This window comes from Rhinoderma darwinii, chromosome 2, assembly GCF_050947455.1.
Source record: "Rhinoderma darwinii isolate aRhiDar2 chromosome 2, aRhiDar2.hap1, whole genome shotgun sequence".
In the NCBI taxonomy this organism is placed as follows: domain Eukaryota; kingdom Metazoa; phylum Chordata; class Amphibia; order Anura; family Rhinodermatidae; genus Rhinoderma; species Rhinoderma darwinii.
This window is the reverse complement of record NC_134688.1, coordinates 77,118,927-77,141,904: the sequence shown is the minus strand read 5'-3', so window position 1 is coordinate 77,141,904 and position 22,978 is coordinate 77,118,927. Positions and strand designations below refer to the sequence as shown.

General features: G+C 44.6%; 1 protein-coding gene across 1 annotated transcript in view; it reads left to right on the top strand.

Annotated features, from left to right (window-relative positions):
- The window catches only part of PHF11 (PHD finger protein 11), a 196,737-nt gene that overhangs the window by 83,338 nt on the left and 90,421 nt on the right, over positions 1-22,978 (top strand). The window contains exons 7-8 of the mRNA XM_075851785.1: positions 6,214-6,308; positions 8,236-8,291. Coding sequence (XP_075707900.1) covers positions 6,214-6,308; positions 8,236-8,291 — 151 coding nt within the window. The remainder of the gene's footprint in view (positions 1-6,213; positions 6,309-8,235; positions 8,292-22,978) is intronic.

Here is a 22,978-nt window from a genome sequence, read left to right as displayed (position 1 = left end):
TTTTTCTAAATTTAAATGTATCTGCTTGTAAGACAGGCAGTTATACCACACAAAGTTGCTGCTAATTAACATCCATACACGTCTACTTTAGATTGACATCATTTTTTTGAACATCCTTTTATTTTTCTAGGACGTTACACGGCTTAGAACTTTATTTCTCAGATTTTCAAGAAAATGTCAAAAGGCTATTTTTTCAGGGACCAGTTCAGTTGTGAAGTGGCTTTGAGGGCCTTAAATATTAGAAACCCCCAATAATTCACCCCATTTTAAAGATTGAACCCCTCAAAATATTTAAAACAGCATTCAGAAAGTTTCTTAACCCTTTAGACATTTCACAGGAATTAAAGTAAAGGTGAAATCTACAAATGTAATTTTTTTTTTCTTTCAGAAATTCATTATTTATCCTTTTTTTTTGTAACACAGAAGGTTTTACAAGAGCAACACAACTCAATATTTATTGTCCAGATTCTGCAGTTTTTAGAAATATCCCACATGTGGCCCTAGTGTGGTTATGGCCTGAAGCACCTAGTCAATTTTGAGGCCTCCTTTTTATGAGAATATATTTTAGGCACCATGTGGGGATTGAAGAGGTCTTGTGATGCCGAAACCCCCCACAAGTGACCCCATTTTGGAAACTACACGCCTTGAGGAAATTATCTAGAGGAATAGTGAGCATTTTGACCCCATAGGTATTTTGCATAAAGTATTCAAAACTTAATTTAGAAAGTTTCTTAACCTTTTACATGATTCACAGATATTAAAGCAAAGTAGGACAAAAAAGCACCGCTACATTTGTAAAGCATTTTCTCCCGATTATAACAATACCCCACATTTGGTCATAAACAGCTGTTTGAACACGTGGCAGGGTTTAGAAGGCAAAGAGTGCTATTTGGCTTTTGGAGATCACATTTAGCAGGAATAGTTTGCGGAGGCCATGTCGCAATTGCAAAGCCCCTGAGGGACCAAAACCGTGAAAACGCCCAAAAAGTGACTCCATTTAGGAAACTACACACCTTAAGGAATTCATCTAGGGGTGGAGTGAGCATTTTGACCCCACTGGTTTTTTTTTTTATAGAATTTATTAGAATTTGGCAGTGAAACTTAAAAACAATCCAATTCAATAAGACGTAGCTTTAGCTCAAAATCTTTCATTTTCTCAACAAATAAAGGAAAAAATAACCCCAACATTTGTAAAGCAATTTCTCCTGAGTATGGCAATACACCATATGTGGTCATAAACTGCTGTTTGGGCACACGACAGGGCTCAGAAGATTTTGCTGGATTGGTTTCTGGTTGCATTTGCAAAGCCCTTGTGGGACGTAAACCGTGGAAACCCCCAGAATTGACCACATTTTGGAAACTACACCCCTCAAGGTATTCACCTAGGTGTGTAGTGAGCATGTTAACCCCGCAGGTGTTTTGCAGAAATTAGTGTGCACTTGATGTTGCAGAGTTAAAATGTGATTTTCTCCATAGATATGCCAATATGTGGCGCCCAGCTTGTGCCACCATAAGACAACTCTCTAATTATTCTACTGCGTTTCCCGGTTTTAGAAACACCCTACGTATGGCCCTAATCTTTTGCCTGGACATTTGACAGGGCTCAGGAGTGAAAGAGTACCATGTAAAAGTGATTTACAAAGTACTGGTTCACAATTCCAGAGGCTCTGATGTGAAATAATAAAAGAAACCCCTGAGAAGTGACACCATTTTGGAAACTGCACCCCTCAAGGCATTTATTGAGGGGTGTAGTGAGCATTTTCACCCTACAGAACTTTTCCATAAATAATTGGGCTGCGGATGGTGCAAAGTAAAAATTAAATTTTTCCCTAGATATGCTATTTCAGTGGCAAATATGTCGTGCCCAGCTTCTGCCACTGGAGACACACACCCCAAAAATTGTTAAAAGGGCTCTCCCGGTTATGGCAATGCGATATATGTGGAAGCAAACAACTGTTTGGGCACGCTGTAGGGTTTAGAGGGGAGGGAGCACCATTTGGCTTTTGGAGCGTGCTTCAATGGGAATTACGATGTTCTGTTCCCACGAGCCTTTATTTTACGCGTCGCTGTCAAAATACGGCGCGTAAAATGACGGCTCGTCAAAAGAAGTGAAGGACACTTCTTGGGACGTTTTTGGAGGCGTTTTTCATTGACTACATTGAAAAACAGCTCCAAAGGTGGCCGTAAGAAACGCGAGTTGTTAAAAAAAACTTCTGAAAATCAGGAGCTGTTTTCGCCTGAAAACAGCTGCGTAATTTCAGACGTATTTTGCTACTGCGTGTGAACATACCCTAAGTCTTGGCAGCTCCTGAGCGGGGCAGTTAGGGAGCAGGGCAAGTCTCCATCAATGGTGGGCAATCTGATGAGCAAAAGTAATACCCCCAGTAAACGCTAATATAGCGACTAAATAAGAGAATAAGAAAACATAATTTAAATCCCCCTGTAGATAGCATCTCACGCAGCCCCCCTGTAGATGGCGCCACACAGCCCCCCTGTAGATGGCGCCACACAGCCCCCTGTAGATGGCACCACACAGCCCCCTGTAGATGGTGTCACACAGACCCACCCCTGTAGATGGTGCCACACAGAGCCCCCCTGTAGATGATGCCACACAGACCCCCCCTGTAAATTGTGCCACACAGACCCCCCCTGTAGATGGTGCCACACAGACCCCCCTGTAGATGGCGCCGCACGGACCCCCCTGTAGAAGGCGCCGCACGGACCCCCCTGTAGAAGGCGCCGCACGGACCCCCCTGTAGAAGGCGCCGCACGGACCCCCCTGTAGAAGGCGCCGCACGGACCCCCCATGTAGAAGGCGCCGCACGGACCCCCCTGTAGAAGGCGCCGCACGGACCCCCCTGTAGAAGGCGCCGCACGGACCCCCCTGTAGAAGGCGCCGCACGGACCCCCCTGTAGAAGGCGCCGCACGGACCCCCCTGTAGAAGGCGCCGCACGGACCCCCCTGTAGAAGGCGCCGCACGGACCCCCCTGTAGAAGGCGCCGCACGGACCCCCTTGTAGAAGGCGCCGCACGGACCCCCCTGTAGAAGGCGCCGCACAGACCCCCCCGTAGCTGCTGCCGCACAGACCACCCCCGTAGCTGCTGCCGCACAGACCCCCCCCGTAGCTGCTGCCGCACAGACCCCCCCTCCCGTAGCTGCTGCCGCACAGACCCCCCCCCCCGTAGCTGCTGCCGCACAGACCCCCCCCGTAGCTGCTGCCGCACAGACCCCCCCCGTAGCTGCTGCCGCACAGACCCCCCCCGTAGCTGCTGCCGCACAGACCCCCCCCCCGTAGCTGCTGCCGCACAGACCCCCCCCCCCGTAGCTGCTGCCGCACAGACCCCCCCGGTAGCTGCTGCCGCACAGACCCCCCCTGTAGCTGCTGCCGCACAGACCCCCCTGTAGCTGCTGCCGCACAGACCCCCCTGTAGTTGCTGCCGCACAGACCCCCCTGTAGCTGCTGCCGCACAGACCCCCTGTAGCTGCACAGTGTTACACAGCAATTCCCCCCCTCTATATAGCGCTACATAGCCCCCCTCCCCACAGCTCATTAAAAAAAAAAAAAGATTGTACTTGCATTACTCCGTTCCCGCGACAGACGGAGCGCTACACTGCCTCTCTTGCGGGACACATGCGCAGACCAGCTTATAGGCTGCAGGGTTAACGTGGCCTGCAGCCTATAGTATTTATTTGTTTGTGAGCCCTGAGGACGCACATACAGGTGAATGTGGCTGTCGCTACTGCATCCACCTGCAGCCCGTGACCGTGCATGAGCTTGAAACTTTAGTGAGTGGGCAGACTGGAATGTGCGCAGCCGCGCACCTTATAAGGAACACTGGCCCTACCCTTTCTGGTTCCCTAATTTTAGGGCCTTGATAATTCGTCTCTTGAAACAGAAGAAATGTTCCCCTCGGGCCTGCACAACTGCATATTTTTTCTTTCCTGGCTTATTGGAGCCTTAACTCATTTTATTTTTTCGTAGACATAGTGGTATGAGGGCTATTTTTTTCCTTGAAGGGTGCAGTTTCCAAAATGGGGTCACTTTTGGGGGGTGTTTCCACTGTTTTGGTCCCTTCAGTGCATTGCAAATGCGACATGGCACTGAAAACTATTCCAGCAAAATTTGTGCTCGAAAATCCAAATGACGCTCCTTCTCTTCTGAGCCCTGCTGTGGGTCCAAACAGCAGTGTATAACCACATATGTCGTATTGCCGTAATCGGGAGAAATTGCTTTACAAATTTAGTGGTGCTTTTTCTCCTTTATTCCTTGTAAAAATTAAAAATGTCTACGTTTTTTCAGAAAAAAAGTCGAGTTTTATCTTCACACACCAATTCAAATAGATTTAGCAAACAAACTGTTGGGTCAAAATGCTAACTATACCCCTAGAAAGATTCCAAAATGGGGTCACTTTTGCACTGTTTTTACTGGTTCGGCCGCACAAGAACTCTTCAAACCTGACATGATGCCTAAAATATATTCTAAAAAAGGAGGCCCCAAAATCCCCTAGGTGCTCCATTGCTTCTGAGGCCTGTGCTTCAGTCCATTAGCGCACTAGGGCCACATGTGGGAAATTTCTAAAAAGTGCAGAATCTGGGCAATATATATTGAGTTGCATTTCTTGGGAAAAACCTTCTGTGTTACAGAATTTTTTTTATTACATATGAATTTTGGCAAAAAAAATAAAATTTGTAAATTTCACCTGTAGTTTGCTTTAATTCCTCTGAAACGCCTAAAGGGTTAAAGGGAATGTGTCGCTAGAATTTTTTTTTTTTTAGTTAAACAATTATTATGTAAGTGATTAAACATTGTTTTGATTTGACATTTTTTTTCACAAGTCAGGAAATATTATAAATTAGATTCTAATTTATAACATTTCCATGTGCTGGCCACTAGAGGGAGCAGATCCAAAAATTGCAGCATGGTCAATGTCGTAAAGCAACTTCATTGCTTTATGCTGCAAATTTGGGGTAGACACATTCGCTCTAGTGTCCTCACACAATCCCCCCTCCGTTATTCTGGCTAGTGCCAGGAGAAGGAGGGGTTTGAATCTTCAAACCTCCTACACTGTGTGCCGCCATTTTATGAGCGACTGCACAGTGTAGGAGTATTAGATACAGTGCTCAGCAGACCGTATAACACAAACATAAACTAACATAATACACACATCATATACACGAACATAAATCACTTGCTCCTGCCGCCTCCGCTCCTACTCCTTGCGCCTTCGCTTCGTTGAACATATGGCCGGAAGCCGCGGGCGGAAGTCGTCATCTTACTGTCCGGCAGCGGCTTCCGGTCCACATGAAAATGGCGCCGGATTTCGCTCTACGAACGAGCTTTGTTTTGGTCTGTGTGGGAGCGGCGTACACTGCAGTGAATGGAACGGCTCCCGTTCGCATTCTCTATGGGGTTGTATGTGCCGTATTCCGTTAATCGATACATACAGAGATGGAAAAAAAATGGCAGCCCCCATAGAGAAGTAAAAGTAAGAAAAAAGTAAAAAGTAGAACACAAGAACACAAGAACACAAATAAATAAAATGCATTTTAATATCATACTAAAAGCAATATGATATAAAAAAAAATATTTCATGACAACATCCCTTTAAAACACTTTCTGAATGCTGTTTTGACTACTCTTAGGGGTGCAGTTTTCAAAATTGGGTGATTTATGGGGACTTTCTAATATATAAGGCCTTCAAACTAACTTCAGAACTGGTCCCTGAAAAAATTGCTTTTTGAAATTTTCTTGAAAATATGAGAGATTGCCGCTAAAGTTCTAAGCCTTGTAACGTCCTAGAAAAATAAAAGGATGTTCAAAAAATGATGCAAACATGATGTAGACATATGGGATATGTGAAATAGTAACGATTTGGTGTGGTATCACTATCTGTCTTCCAAGCAGATAGATTTTAATTTCGAAAAATTTTAATTTTTGGAAATTTTCTCTAAATGTAATGTTTTTCACAAATAAATATTGAATTTATCGACCTAATTTTTTCACTAACATAAAGTACAATGTGTCACGAGAAAACCATGTCAGAATCGCTTGGATAGGCAAAAGGATTCTCAAGTTATTACCACCTAAAGTAACACGTCAGATTTGAAAAATCGGCCTTGTCCTCAAGGCCAAAACAGGCTCAGTCCTGAAGGGGTTAAACTGTAGAAAAAACCAACAAATTACTATTTTGACCATTATCTAATTATCTTAGCACTCATTGTTCTACATCCATCATGAGATCTGGCACAAGTTCAGAAGAAAGTGATTCTATACTGGATCCAAAGGTGAAGGCTGTTTTCTCGCTCAGTGAGTACTCTATATTATGTTTGTTTCTACTAGTGATAAATTTTGTGGTTTTTGGTGAAAGTTGTTTAGTACTGGGGCATCATACAGACCGCTCCTATTTCAATGCTCACATTTTTATCAGGCCACGCTTGTATAAGCCTGGATTCACAACACATTCACCTATTATGTTTGGTGGGACTGTTAGAAACGCAGGGGCAAACGCAGGATTTTTAAATGGGGGTTCTCAAATGCATACTTTTTAAACCAAGGTATTTTCGGCATGCTCTGGTTTTTACGCTATCAGTATTGTTCTGCATGTAACAACCAGTCGAGCCGTTTATATTACAAGCTCTAATATAAAGGGCTAGGCTAGTGGATATGTGCTGACCACTACTCAGCGTACAAAACACCGTAGATAGTGCCACACTCAGTGCCCTCTAGATTGCGCCACACTGCCCTCTATAGATTGCACCACAGTACCCCCTGTACATAATGGCAGATCCCCATTTAGATCGTGCCAAAGTGCCCATTTACATAGCACCACAGTGCCCCCTGTACGTAATGCCATTATGCCCCACATGGATAGCGCCACTGTGCCCCCCGTAGTGAGCGTCACTGTGCCCCCTATGTAGTGAGCGCCACTGTGACCCCCCTGTAGTAAGCGCCACTGTGACCCCCCTGTAGTAAGCGCCACTGTGACCCCCTGTAGTAAGCGCCACTGTGACCCCCTGTAGTAAGCGCCACTGTGACCCCCTGTAGTAAGCGCCACTGTGACCCCCTGTAGTAAGCGCCACTGTGCCCCCTGTAGTGAGCGCCACTGTGCCCCCTGTAGTGAGCGCCACACACTGCCCACTGTAGATAGCGCCCCACACTGCCCATGTAGTTAGCGCTAGTGACTGCCCATGTAGATAGCGCCACACACTGACTATGTAGATAGTGCCACAGTGTCCCCTGCTTCAATAAGCACCGACCTGTTCCCATTTGCATGCCGTCCTCTCCTCCAGGCCTGCTCCGGCGGGAAACAACGCAGGTGGCGCAATGACGTGGCCTCCTGCATCACAAGAAAAGTGGCGGATGGCAAGGCAGGGAACTCATGGTTCCCTTGCTTTGCCAGCGCTTTCAATTGTATCCGCGTCCTAAGGACGCAAATACAATTGTGTACAATAGTGCGGAAGGGCCTTCCAGTCCTAGTCACAAGGGATGTTTTCAGGCAGCTAAAAAATCCCCCTGCTCTGACCATATGCTACAATGTATGCAACTGTATAACTATACTGTTCCATATGTCTGCCATTGACTATCATAAAAACAAAACAAAAAATGTCTGTCTATCTATCTATCTAGTTATAGATATTTTTTGTATACAATTGTATTGAAAAGCATAGTTGACTATGTTTTTCAATAAAGTTGGGGCTGTGGGATGCAGATGTGTTGCAAACAAAATCATAGGACACCTTTATGGCATACATCTGTCAATTAAAATCGATGGAATGGGTTTGCCGACGTACTGTGCAGACGACCTGTCATTTACGCGTCGTCGTTTGACAGCTGTCAAACTACGACGTGTAAATTGACTGCCTCGGCAAAGAAGTGCAGGACACTTCTTTCAGACGTAATTTGAGCCGTTCTTCATTGAACTCAATGAAGCACAGCTCAAAATTTACGGCTGTCAGAGAAGCCTCGCAAAATGCGAGGAGGAGCATTTACGTCTGAAACGAGGCAGCTGTTTTCTCCTGAAAACAGTCTGTCTTTTCAGACGTAAATGCCTGCTACCGTGTGCACATACCCTTATACTTTATCGTCTTTTATGATATACAGTTCTCCTGGCTTTAGCTAAAAAAAACTGCATGTGTAATCCAGCCATACTCCTCTGGACTTGGGCACGTGACGAATTACATAAATGGAAAATGTTACCTCATGTTAATTTTATAATATGTATTTCTTTACAAAGGTGGACTCCCAAAAAGAAAAAAGAAGTATAGTTCAAACAGGAAACCTAATGCGCAGGTATAAATTTAGCACTTTACTAAATTCAAAAATAGTATTATAAGGCCTCCTTCACAAATCTGACGATACCCATTAAAGTCAAAGGATTCCGTTGGGCGCCATTGGTGTCTGACATGCGACGGATACAGCACTTCCGTTATTTTCGTTCTGCTCGTTCTGCTCCTATTACAAAGCAGAACAATGGAAATAGCGACGCAAATGTGAACAAAGCTTAAGAAAAAGTTAATCACATGCGGGATCCTTTTGTATTGAGAACCGTTCAATAGCGCTCTGCTATTTCCATAACTCCAATAAACTTCAATGGAGAGAGCTGCGTGCGTAGACACCTATCAAGCATTCATTGCATATTCTGTAGATATCACAAAACACCACGGGGCGAACTTATCAACCTTTCTACGTCGGTTTTCTGGCATAAAGAAATCGTTTAAAGGCCCAAAGGGTCAATTTGCGGTGAAAATTTTAACTTTTATGTCGCCTTCGCTACTTTTTGAAAAAGGGGCGTTGTTTAGAAAAAGGGGGCCAATATATTTATTATTTATGTCAGAAAACTGGCCTTGGCGCAACAATCAGCAGGAAGATTCAACAGATTTATTCAGAGGCATATGCCTTTTAATAAATCTGTTGCATCTTACTCCAGCATAGCAGATAGCTGAGACTAAAATGCCAATAATCTGTATATGGCATCTGTAAAAGGAAAGTGAGGCAGCACTACCAAATTTGTGAAAAAAATGATCCGTTTATTCCACTCGTGTGCGACGTTTCAGCTCAGTGTGAGCCTTTCTCAAGCATAACAGTGAAGTACAAAAAAACACATATACATGCAGATCACAATCAAAATCTCATTACAAACATTTCGTGAAATAATAAAAGAATAATAAAGCTGATATATATAAAATCGTGTCAATAAAATCCCTTGTAAGTATAGTGACATATATATATATATATATATATATATATATATATATATATATATCAAGTAATATATATAGTTAGTGAAAACATCATATAACGTTAATAAGACAGTCACAGAGTCAGTTATTTGCCAATCTCACTGATTGACCTTATTAACGTTATATGATGTTTTCACTAACTATATATATTACTTGATATATATGTATTTATATATATATATATATATATATATATATATATATCACTATACCTACAAGGGATTTTATTGACACGATTTTATATATATCAGCTTTATTATTCTTTTATTATTTCACGAAATGTTTGTAATGAGATTTTGATTGTGATCTGCATATATGTGTTTTTTTGTACTTCACGGTTATGCTTGAGAAAGGCTCGCACTGAGCTGAAACGTCGCACACGAGTGGAATAAACTGATAATTTTTTCACAAATTTGGTAGTGCTGCCTCACTTTCCTTTTACTTATATTGAAGGGTCATTGGACTGTGACCTAAGAGGCTTGCACCCAACCTATATCTTTCTGTCCAGTGCTGCTGATCTATACTTCTATATGGCATCTGGTGGTCTTGGTGCTCGCAGAGTGCTTTTTGTTTTTTGTATTCTGTAGATATGCCATAAAAGATGTGAACACTTGATGATATATGGTAGATCATCCTTGTGTAACACTTACATCACATACTCCTATGGTTTTCTAATCTTAACCACGGATATACATTTACTCATTTTCCTTATTTTCTTTCCTGTATTAACCCCTTCCCTCTTTGGCCACGTTTGACCTTCCTGACAGAGCCTCATTTTTCAAATCTGAGATGTTTCAATTTATGTGGTAATAACGTCAGAATGCTTTTACCTATCCAAGTGATTCTGAGATTATTTTCAGAATTATTATTATTGTGTAAAACACCAAAATGTAGTGAAAAATTTCAAAAATTAGCATTTTTCTAAATTTAAATGTATCTGCTTGTAAGACCGGCAGTTATACCACACAAAATTGTTGCTGATTCATATCCCCCATATGTCTACTTTAGATTGGCATCATTTTTTGAACATTCTTTTATTTTTCTAGGACGTTACAAGGCTTAGAACTTTAGGAGCAATTTCTCACATTTTCAAGAAAATTTCAAAAGGCTATTTTTACAGGGGCCAGTTCAGTTGTGAAGTGGCTTTGAGGGCCCTTTATATTAGAAACCCCCAATATGTCACTCCATTTTAAAAACTTCACCCTTCAAAGTATTCAAAACAACACAGAGTATCGGCTCTGCTCCGAGACTCTGGAATTCCCTGACATCGCTGTCCACATATGAACAGCGATGTCTGGGGCTTCCCCAGAGCCGGAGTCCCGAGCAGAGCGCTGGTGTCGGCTCTGCTCCGGGACTCTGTGGAATTCCCTGACATCGCTGTCCATATATGGACAGTGTGTCAGGGTCTTGCCCAGAGCGGAGCAGAGAGCTGGTGTCGGCTCTGCTCCTGGACTCTGTGGAATTCCCTGACATCGCTGTCCACATATGAACAGCGATGTCTGGGGCTTCCCCAGAGCCGGAGTCCCGAGCAGAGCGCTGGTCTTGGCTCTGCTCCGGGACTCTGTGGAATTCCCTGACATCGCTGCCCATATATGGACAGTGTGTCAGGGTCTTCCCCATAGCGGAGTCCCAGGCAGAGCGCTAGTATAGGCTCTGCTCCGGGACGCTGCGGAATTACCTGACATATCTGCCCATATATGGACAGTGTGTCAGGGTCTTCCCCAGAGCGGAGTCCCGGGCAGAGCGCTAGTATCGGCTCTGCTCCGGGACTCTGTGGAATTCCCTGACATCGCTGCCCATATATGGACAGTGTGTCAGGGTCTTCCCCAGAGCGGAGTCCCGGGCAGAGCGCTATTATCGGCTCTGCTCCGGGACTCTGGGGAAGCCTCTGACATCGCTGTCCATACATCGACAATGATGTCAGGGGCTTCCCCAGAGCAGGAGTCCCAGTGATGTCAGGAGCACAGCTGGAGTCCCAGGAAGAGCCTACTAGCGCTCTGCCTGGGACTCCAGCTCTGGGCAAGCCCCTGACATCACTGGGGCAGCCTCTACAGAGAGCACTGTGGCAGCCTCTACAGAGGGCACTGTGGCAGCCTCTACAGAGGGCACTGTGGCAGCCTCTACAGAGGGCACTGTGGCAGCCTCTACAGAGGGCACTGTGGCGTTATCTAAAATTGGGTGTGTGACAGTATCTGAAGAGGACACTGACATTATCTAGGGGTGTGTTGCATTATCTACAGAGGGCACTGTGGCCTTATCTACAGAGGGCACTGTGGCCTTATCTACAGAGGGCACTGTGGCCTTATCTACAGAGGGCACTGTGGCCTTATCTACAGAGGGCACTGTGGCCTTATCTACAGAGGGCACTGTGGCCTTATCTACAGAGGGCACTGTGGCCTTATCTACAGAGGGCACTGTGGCCTTCTCTACAGAGGGCACTGTGGCCTTCTCTACAGAGGGCACTGTGGCCTTCTCTACAGAGGGCACTGTGGCCTTCTCTACAGAGGGCACTGTGGCCTTATCTACAGAGGACACTGTGGCCTTATCTACAGAGGGCACTGTGGCCTTATCTACAGAGGGCACTGTGGCCTTATCTACAGAGGGCACTGTGGCCTTATCTAGGGGTGTGTTGCATTATCCACAGAGGGCACTGCGGCAGCATCCACAGAGGGCACTGCGGCACTATCTAAACAGGGGCTGCCCAATCTTGACATGTGTGCTAACTGAGCCGCCGGACTGCATTTAGCGACACTTAAACTGGAAAGCTGGATTGTTGAAATAAGCACGTGGAGAAATATCTCAAATTTTAAACCTAGCGCTATTATTCTAGTAATATAGTGTTATAGTAGTTCAAATAACTAATTGATTAACAATAATTTAGTATTGTATCAAATTTGAAAGTAATGCAGCCCGTCAACTTCCCATTTTTTCTATATGCGGCCCACTTACCCGGCCGAGTTTGAGACCCCTGCTTTAGTCGTTTCACAGGAATTTTAAGCAATGTAGAGGTGAAATTTACAAATTTCATATTTTTTGCAGAAATTCTTTTTTTAATCCATTTTTGTTGTACCACAAAGTTTTACCAGAGAAATGCAACTCTATATTAATTGCCCAGGTTCTGCAGTTTTAGGAAATATCCCACATGTGGCCCTAGCCTGCTAATGGACTGAAGCACAGACCTCAGAAGCAAAGGAGCACCTAGAGGATTTTGGGGCCTTCTTTTTATTAGAATATATTTTAGGTACCATGTCCGGTTTGAAGAGGCCTTGTGGTGCTAAAACAGTGGAAACTCCCCAAAAGTGACACCTTTTTCGAAACCACACATCTCAAGGAATTTATCTAGGGGTATAGTTAGCCTCTTGACTACACAGGTTTTTTGCTATATCTATTGGAGATAGTCTGGAAAAATGAAAATCTACAGGTTTTTTTCTGAAAAAACATAGACATTTTTACCAAAAATAAAGAGCACCCCAAAATGTGTACAACGATTACGGTAACGCCCCATATGTGGTAATAAACTGCTGTTTAGACCCACGGCAGGGTTCAGAAAGGAAGGAGCGCCATTTGGATTTTGGAACACAGATTTTGTTGGATTGGTTTTCAGTGTCATGTCAGGTTTGCAACGCCCTGGAGGGATGAAAACTGTGTAAACCACTCAAAAGTGACCCCATTTTGGAAACTACACCATCAAGGAATTTTACTAGGGGTATAGTTAGCATTTTGACCCCACAGGTTTTGTTGATGAATTTAGTGGAATTAAACCGTGATAATGAAAAAACATAGAAATATTTATTTTTTACAGTGAATAAAGGAGGAAAATAACCCCAAAATTTGTAACGCAATTGCTCCTAATTACGGAAATACACCATATGTTGTAATAAACTGCTGTTTAGACCCACGACAAGGATCAGAAGGGATGGAACGCTATTTGGCTTTTGGAGCTCAAATTTAGCTGGAAAAGTTTTCGGGTGCCATGTCGCATTTGCAGATCTCCTGAGGTACCAAAACAGTGAAAACACCGCAAAACCGACCCCTTTTGGGAAACTACACCCCTTAAGGAATCTTTCAAGGGGTATAGTGAGCATTTGGAACCCACAGGTCTGGGGGGCATGGCCTAGCGGCGGATGTGAGCAGATGTGTGAGACTGGAGCTCGGGCTGTGCCCATCCTGAAAGTACCTGTATATCTCATTGAACCTGGGAAAACCTAAGACCCCAAGACAGTCTTATACTGGAGGCGGTTGTCCTGGAGTGCTCTGCCACGATGACCTGCACTAAAAAGCAGAAAACGCCGCCACCGAGACCCGGGTCTAGCTCCCAAGATGGCGCCAGCGTGAGAGAGTGCCGGAACAGAGGCATCCGATGGGATACAGCAGAAATGCTGGAGCGGTACGCCTGTACACCTAGAGCGTGAGGCTCGGCGACACTGAAATTGCAGCCAGCTGGAGGACCAGCGGCTGGTAGCCCATCGTATGGATCTCGATACTCCATGTTGGAAGAAGACATGGGGAGCGAGGAGGAGGTGAGCGGGACCACGCCGGGTAAGCAGAATAATGGCGGGAAGATGAGCTCTAAGAAGGGGGTTTTGTTGGAACCCTCCTTAGCAGACATTTTGGTCGCTGTGAAACAGAATTCATTGGTTCTCACTACGTTTACCCGCCAGATGGGGGCTTTGAAAGAGGATATTTTGCTGCTAAGAAATGACCTGCAAAAGGTGGCGGAGCGCACCACAGCCATTTAAGGGAGAGTGTCAGACATAGATTATGCTATTCCTAATATACGGCTTGATGTTCAATCACATTCTCAAGCTGTGGCTGCATTACACGCGAAGGCCGACGATATGAAAAATAGTCTGCGCCGTAACAATGTCCGCCTAGTGGGGGTGCCGGGAAAGGTGGAGGGCACCAACCCTGACGATTTCTTCGAAAAATTGCTGATTGACACATTTGGCAGGGAGGAATTGACCCCTCTATTTGCAGTGGAGAGAGCTCACAGGGTGCCGACCAGACCTGGCCCCCCGGGGTGACCGCCGAGACCAGTTCTCATAAAGATCATACATTACAAGGATAGAGATAAGATATTGAGGAAAGCGAGAGAACGTCAAGATATCTCCTTCAATAGGGTGAGGATATCCTTCTTCCCTGATTTTTCAATGGAAGTGCAACGGAAAAGATCGCAATTTTTGGACATAAAGAAACGCCTTCGGGCATTGAACATTCCGTATTCTATGATGTATCCAGCAAAACTTCGGGTGGTAGCCCTGGGAACTACTTTCTTCTTTGAGGCTCCTAGAGAGGCTATCCGATGGCTAGACAGCAATGAAAGTCGATTAAGACCTGAGGAAGCAGAGAGAGGGTGTTGATCCCAGCGGAAAAGAGCTTGGACGAAGAGGCCGGCGCTGAAGGACTGTTGCGGGTATTGCGTCCTTCTGCATGACTGCCACAAAGGGACATATCCTCATTATGTTTTGAACGTACTGGTATCCTTTTGAGAACAAACTGATGTGATTACAAAGAAATGGGTGGTGTGTTTGCCTGTTATATGTTTATAATGCTTTGAAGATCTAGATAGATTTTTGTACAGGGCAGTGGGAGTAAATGTCCGAGTACGGATTTATATATATTTGGAACGTTAAAGAGGCTCTGTCACCACATTATAAGTGCTCTATCTCCTACATAAGGAGATCGGCACTATAATGTAGGTGACAGCAGTGCTTTTTATTTAGAAAAACGATCTGTTTTTATAACGATAGGAGCGATTTTAGCTTTATGCTAATTAGTTTCTTAATGCCCAAGTGGGCGTGTTTCACTTTAGACCAAGTGGGTGTTGTACAGAGGAGTGTATGACGCTGACCAATCAGCATCATGCACTTCTCTCCATTCATTTAGACAGCGCATAGTGACACTGCATTATTCACTATGTGCTGTATTATACAGACATATTAACGTTACAGAAGTGTTTAGACCGTGACTAGACGTTCCTTCCAGCCAGGACGGGATGTCTATTCACAATCCCGGCACTTCGTTAACGTTTGTTTGGTACTTACAGCAGATCAAGCGTAATCTCGCGAGAGCTCGCTGTAAATGACAGGTTACAGCGAGATTGGTAATGATTAGTCAGCGTCATACACTCCTCTGTACAACGCCCACTTGGTCTAAAGTAAAACACGCCCACTTGGGTATTAAGAAACTAATTAGCATAAAAGCTAAAATCACTCCTATCGTTGTAAAAATAGATCGTTTTTCTAAATAAAAAGCACTGCTGTAACCTACATTATAGCGCCGATCAACTTATGTAGGAGATAGGCCACTTATAATGTGGTGACAGAGTCTCTTTAACAATGTATGCAAGGTATGAGGTGATTGCCTGCCGATATTCACCGACATTGGCTCAGGAAGACAATGTCTGTTTCCCTGACCCGTTTAGTGGGGTAGGTTTATTGGGTTTACCACAGGGGATTGGGAGGGGGAGGGAGGGATGGAATTCGATTCAGCCTGTCAGATCTACACGACTTGAGATGCTCAGTAGGATGTCTTGGTTTACGTTGATGTTTGATTGGATCACTTAAAGAGACTCTGTCACCAGATTATCAAATCCCTATCTCCTATTGCATGTGATCGGCGCTGCAATGTAGATAACAGTACCGTTTTTGTTTTTTTAAAACGGTCATTTTTGGCTAAGTTATGAGCAATTTTATATTGAGCCTTTCTAATGGACAACTGGGCGTGTTTTCTCTTATTTCCAACTGGGCGTGTATTGTGTTTTTAGCAACTGGGCGTGTTTACTTCTTTCACTGCACAATCGCACTGTGCTGGGCTGGAACAATGAGAAGTGTAGGACACTGATTGGTCACTGATTGGTCAGCCTCATACATTCCTCTGTACAACACCCAGTTGGTAAAAAGTAAAAACACGCCCAGTTGTCCATTGAGAAACTCATTAGCATAAATCTAAAGTAGCTCATAACTTGCTCAAAAATGATAGTTTTTCAAAATAAAAACCACTGCTGTTATCTACATTACAGCGCCAATCAGATTATGTAGATATGTAGATTATGTGGATAGGCCACAGTTTTCATTCTCATCACACCACTTACTCCGGGGGGGGGGGGGGGTGAGTCTTCTAATACATATGGCGGTACCATTTATACGTAATTCTTCCTTTATAGATGGAGAGGGAGGGTATGTGGGAGTACAATGTTCCTTATATCATTGGGAATGCGTACTGTTGGTGCTCTATATCCCCCCTCCCTTTTCTAGTTTTGTGTATAAAAAAAGGTTGTGGAAGAACTGTCTAAATTCCCGGAGGTGCCACTGATTATGATGGGAGATTTTAACGCAGTGATTAATAATAATAATGCAGATAAATTTCAAAGGGGATGGAAGTATAAGGGAAGGGACAGCAGCACTTGCGAGGCTTATTACAGAGCTAGATTGGCGGATTTAAAAAAAAAAAAGAATTCACAGGTCTTTTGCAGAATTTATTAGAATTAGGCCGTGAAAATGAATATCAAAATTTTTTCCACTAAAATGTTGCATTTTTTCATTTTCACAAAGGATAAAAAAGGAAAAGCACCCAAACGTTTGTAAAGCAATTTCTCCCAAGTACAGCAATACCCCACGTGGTCATAAATGTTTTTTTCATTAGAAATTAATTAACCCTTTCAGGACTGAACCATTTTTTTGCTTTTCCATTTTAGTTTTTCCCTCCCCACTTTCCAAGAGCCATAACGCTTTTTCTTTTTCTGTCAATAGAGTGGTGTGAGGGCTTATTTTTTGTGGGAGAAATTGTAGTTTCTAGTGACATCATTTAAAGTACCATTTAATGTACTGGGAAACGGAAAATTCTTTTCAGATTGAAATTGGAAAAAGCTGTGATTCCTCCATTGTTGTTTGGGTTCAGTTTTTACGGCTTTCACCGTGCAGTAAAAACGACAACTTACATTTTTTCTGAGACTTAATACGATTAAGGGGATACCAAATTTATATTTTTTTTTTTGTTAAATTTATTTATTTTACTACTTTTACAAAGTAAAATCTATTAGATTAACCCCCGCTTGCATTCTGGGCCCTAATGACCAAGCCATTTTTTAAGTTTTTTCCATCGTCACATTCGAAGAGCTATAACTATTTTATTGTTCCACCGATACACTTGTAGTTTTTATTGGTACCATTTGAGAGTAGATGCGACTTTTTGATCACTTTTTATCAAATTTTTTTTAAAATCAGGATTAACAGAAAACAGCAATTTTTCCATTGTTTTTTATTTTATTTTTTACAGCGTTCACCGTGCGAGTTAAATAATGTAACATCTTTATAGTCGGGGTCGTTACGGACGCGGCGATACCAAATATGTGTAACCTTTTTGCTTTATTATGTTTTTTTAATAATAAAGCAGTTTGTAAGGGGAAAAAGTGGGTTTTTCATTTTTTTTTTTCACATTTTTTTTATTAACTTTATTCAACTTTTTTTTTTTAATTGTCCTACTAGGGGTCTTTCATATGCGATCATCCGATCACATTTATAATACACTGCAATACTTTTGTATTGCAGTGTATTACTGCCTGTCCGTTTAAAACGGACATGCATCTGCTAGGTCATGCCTCCGGCATGACCTAGCAGGCATTCATTACAGGCAGACCTGGGGGCCCTTATTAGGCCCCCGGCTGCCATCGCAGACACTCGGCGATCGTATCGGTGGGAGAGAGAGGGAGCTCCCTCCCTCTCTCCAAAACCACTCAGATGCGGTGCACGCTATTGTGCACCGCATCTGAGGGGTTAAACGGGTGAGATCGATACGAATATCGATCTCACCCGGCAGAGCAGGGACGCCCCCAGCCCTCAGCTGCCTCTGGCAGCTGAGAGCAGGGAGATGTCACGGCTCCCTGCTCTGTTTACTTTATTCTAATGCAGCGCTGTGGAATAGCGGCGCTGTAGAATAAAGCCCATTAATGACCGCCGTGAAAAGGCTAATCGGCGGTCATTAAGGGGTTAAAAAACAAAACGTTTTGTTTCACCATATTCCAAGAGCCATAACTGTTTTTATTTTTTGGTCGATTGAGCGGTGTGAGGGCTTTATTTTTTGCAGGACGAGCTGTAGTTTTTATTGGTAGCATTTTATGGTACATACAACTTTTTGATCACTTTTTATAAAAAACATTTTTTAAAAGACAATGCGACCAAAAAACAACGATTTTGGCGTTTTAAAGTCTTTATTTTTTACGGCGATTACCGCGCGGGTTAAATAATGGTATATTGTAATAGTACGGACTTTCACGGATGCAGCGATACCAATTTTGTTTATTTTTTACATTACTTTAGATAAGAAATGGGATTTGTTTTACTTTAACCCCTTCCCGACATTTGACGTATGAGTAGGCCATGGAAAGCTAGTGCTTCCCGCATTTTGCCGTATCCATACGCCAAATGCTTGGCACTGGCTCAGAAGCTGAGCCGGTGCCATGATAGCTGGATGTTAGCGGTATCTTACAGCTGACATCCGGCTGTAATGGCGGGGACCAAAATTAACTTAGATCGCCGCCATTAACCCCTTAAATGCAGCGCTCAAACGCGATCGCTGCATTTAAGGTGTTTGCAGCTCATCGGAACCCCAGCAATGAAATTGCCAGGGTTCCGGTGGCTGCAATGGCAACCGGAGGAATAATACTGGCCTCCCAGTCTGCCTAGCACGGAAGCCGCTCAGGACCCACCCGGCGGCGGAGCCTGAACGGCTTCCGTAGCCGCCGGCAAGATGGCGTCGGCTCAGGAGCTGAGCCAGCGTCATCAGCGGTGGATGTCAGCTGTATGTACATCCACTTGTAATGGCAGGAACCGGAGCTTGCTGTGAGTGAATAACTGACAGATCTAATACATTGCACTATCCCTCTGTCAGAAACTATATTGACTGGGACCCCATGGAGACGCAGAATGTGTGTAACAAACAAAGAAGCTAACGTCTTGGCGTTAGGTAGTTTCTTAAGGGGCACAAAGTGGCACATCTTGCTGAAGCGGTCTACTACCACCCACACCACCGACTTGCCTTGAGATGGAGGCAAATCGGTGATAAAATCCATGGAGATATGGGTCCAAGGTCTCTGGGGAATGGGCAAAGAACGTAGTAAGCCCGCAGGTCGGGACCTGGGGGTCTTGGACCTAGCACAAACCTCACAAGCGGCGATGTAGGCCCTAACGTCTTTAGGCAACCCAGGCCACCAATAGTTTCTGGTAATGAGGTGTTTGGTACCCAGGATGCCAGGATGACCAGATAGTGCGGAGTCATGGTTTTCCCTAAGTACCCTTAGCCGGTATTGCAGGGGGACAAACAGCTTGTCCCCAGGGAGGTTCCCGGGAGCTGAACCTTGATCAGCCGCAATATCAGAGACTAAATCAGAATCAGTGGCAGAAACGATTATACCAGGGGGTAAAATACAAGCAGGATCCTTCTCCGAAGGGGGATTGGCCATGAAACTACGCGACAGTGCATCAGCCTTAATATTTTTGGACCCAGCCCTATAGGTAACCAAAAAGTTAAATCTGGTAAAAAATAGCGCCCATCGAGCTTGTCTCGGATTAAGCCTCCGGGCAGATTCTAGGAAAACCAGATTATTGTGGTCAGTAAGGACCGTTACCTGGTGTCTGGCCCATTCCAGGAAGTGACGCCACTCTTCAAAAGCCCATTTAATGGCTAAAAGTTCGCGGTTGCCAATATCATAGTTACTCTCCGTGGGCGAAAACTTCCTGGAGAAGTAAGCACAGGGGCGGAGATGGGTGAGGGACCTGGTACCCTGGGACAAGACAGCCCCCACTCCCACCTCTGACGCGTCAACCTCCACGATAAATGGCTCCCTTTGGTTGGGCTGAACCAGCACCGGGGCCGAGATAAAGCACTTCTTGAGGGTCTCAAAAGCCTGGACGGCCTCAGGAGGCCAGTGGAGGACATCAGCACCCTTGCGAGTAAGGTCCGTAAGAGGCTTAGCGACGACCGAGAAGTTGGCAATAAATCTCCTGTAATAGTTAGCCAACCCCAAAAAACACTGTAGCGCCTTCAGGGAGGCAGGTTGGACCCATTCCGCCACAGCCTGAACCTTGGCAGGGTCCATGCGGAATTCATGAGGTGTGAGGATTTGACCCAAAAATGATATCTCCTGTACCCCAAACACACATTTTTCGGTTTTCGCAAACAGATTATTTTCCCGGAGGACCTGGAGCACCTTCCTGACATGCTCCACGTGGGAGGAACAGTCCTTGGAAAACACCAGTATGTCATCAAGGTACACTACAAGAAAAATTCCCAGGTAATCTCTCAGAATTTCATTAATAAAATTCTGGAAGACAGCAGGGGCATTACACAACCCAATGGGTATGACCAGGTATTCGAAATGACCTTCGGGCGTGTTGAACGCAGTCTTCCACTCATCCCCCTCTTTGATGCGGATAAGGTTATACGCCCCCCGTAGATCAAACTTAGAGAACCATTGGGCCCCCTGAACCTGATTAAAAAGATCCGGAATCAAAGGAAGGGGATACTGGTTCCTTACAGTGACCTTATTCAGGTTACGATAGTCAATGCACGGCCTAAGACCACCATCCTTCTTCCCCACGGAGAAGAAGCCAGCACCTACAAGAGAAGTAGAGGGGCGAATGTAACCCTTGGCCAGGCATTCTTGGATATATTCCCTCATGGCTTCACGTTCAGGACATGAAAGATTAAATATCCTACCCTTAGGCAGTTTAGCACCTGGTACCAAATCGATAGCGCAATCGTAATCTCTATGAGGGGGCATCACCTCGGAGGCCTCCTTAGAGAAAACATCAGCGAAGTCCTGAACAAACTCAGGTAGCTTGTTTACCTGCTCACGGGGAGAAATAGAGTTAACCGAAAGACATGACGTCAGGCATTCACTACCCCATTTGGTGAGATCCCCAGTATTCCAATCAAACGTGGGATTATGCAACTGCAACCAGGGAAGACCTAATACCAGATCGGACGATAATCCCTGCATCAACAGTACAGAGCACTGCTCCAAATGCATGGAGCCAACACGGAGTTCAAAAACAGGAGTATGCTGAGTAAAATAACCATTAGCAAGAGGAGTGGAGTCGATACCCACTACCGGGACAGGATTAGGCAAATCAATAAAAGGCATTGTTAGAGACATAGCAAATTCCACAGACATGATATTAGCAGATGACCCTGAATCCACGAAGGCACTGCCGGTGGCAGACCGACCACCAAACGAGACCTGAAAGGGAAGCAAAATTTTATTGCGTTTTATATTAACGGGAAATACCTGTGCGCCCAAGTGACCTCCCCGATGATCACTTAGGCGCGGAAGTTTTCCGGCTGCTTATTCTTGCGCCTGAGACAGGTGTTCAGTTGATGCTTGTCATCCCCACAATAGAAGCAGAGACCATTCTTCCTGCGGAACTCTCTACGTTGTCGGGGGGACACGGAGGCCCCGAGTTGCATAGGTACCTCCGAGTCTTCCGTGGAAGAGCGAGGAGACGGGACCTCGGGGGGAATCGCAGGGAAGTCAGAGGGGAAAACACTGAAACGTTCAAGCTGTCGTTCCCTGAGACGTCGGTCAAGTCGTACTGCTAAGGCCATAACCTGGTCTAGGGAGTCAGAAGAGGGGTAGCTAACAAGCAGATCCTTCAGGGCGTTAGATAAGCCTAACCTAAACTGGCACCTTAGGGCAGGGTCATTCCACCGAGAAGCTACGCACCACTTTCTAAAGTCAGAACAGTATTCCTCAACAGGTCTCCTACCCTGACGTAAGGTCACCAGCTGACTCTCGGCCAAGGCAGTCCTGTCAGTCTCGTCGTAAATAAGTCCGAGGGCAGAGAAAAAACGATCAACGGAGGAAAGTTCAGGGGCGTCAGGAGCCAAGGAGAAGGCCCACTCTTGGGGCCCTTCCTGGAGTCGGGATATAATGATTCCCACCCGCTGGTTCTCGGAACCTGAGGAGTGAGGTTTTAGACGGAAGTAAAGTCTGCAACTCTCCCGAAAGGAGAGAAAGGTCTTACGGTCCCCTGAGAACCGGTCAGGTAACTTGAGGGAGTATCCACAGAAGTAGTGCCTGGCAGATCCTTTACAAAAACATAAAATAAAGTGCCATAAATTAGATATCGCCGGAATCGGACTGACCCGCAGAATAAAGTAACATGTAGTTTATAAAGCATGGTAAACGCTGTATCAAAAAAAACTAAACAAACTATGGCAGAATTGCGTTTTTTTGGTTACCTGGCCTCCCATAAAATAGGATAAAAAGCGATCAAAAAGTCGCATGTACCCCAAAATGGTACCGATAATAACTATAGCTTGTCCCGCAAAAAACAGCCCTAAAAATGTGCACGTTTTATCAGAAAAATATGTGAGTTTCGATTTCACAGCCTAATTCCAAAAAATGCAGCAAAAAAACTGGGGGGTCTAAATGCTCACTATACCCCTCAATAAATTCATTGAGGGGTGTATTTTGCTGAATGGGGTCACTTTTGGGGAGTTTCTACTGTTTAGGCACCACCAGACCTGTTCAAACCCGACATGGTGCCTAAAATATAATCTAATAAAAAGGAGGCTCCAAAATCCTCTAGGTGCTCCTTTGCTTCTGAGGTCTGTGCTTCAGTCCATTAGAAGGCTAGGGCCACATGTGGGATATTTCTAATAACTTCAGAATCTAGTCAATAAATATGGAGTTGCTTTTCTCTGGTAAAACCTTATGTTTTACAGAAAAAAATTGAA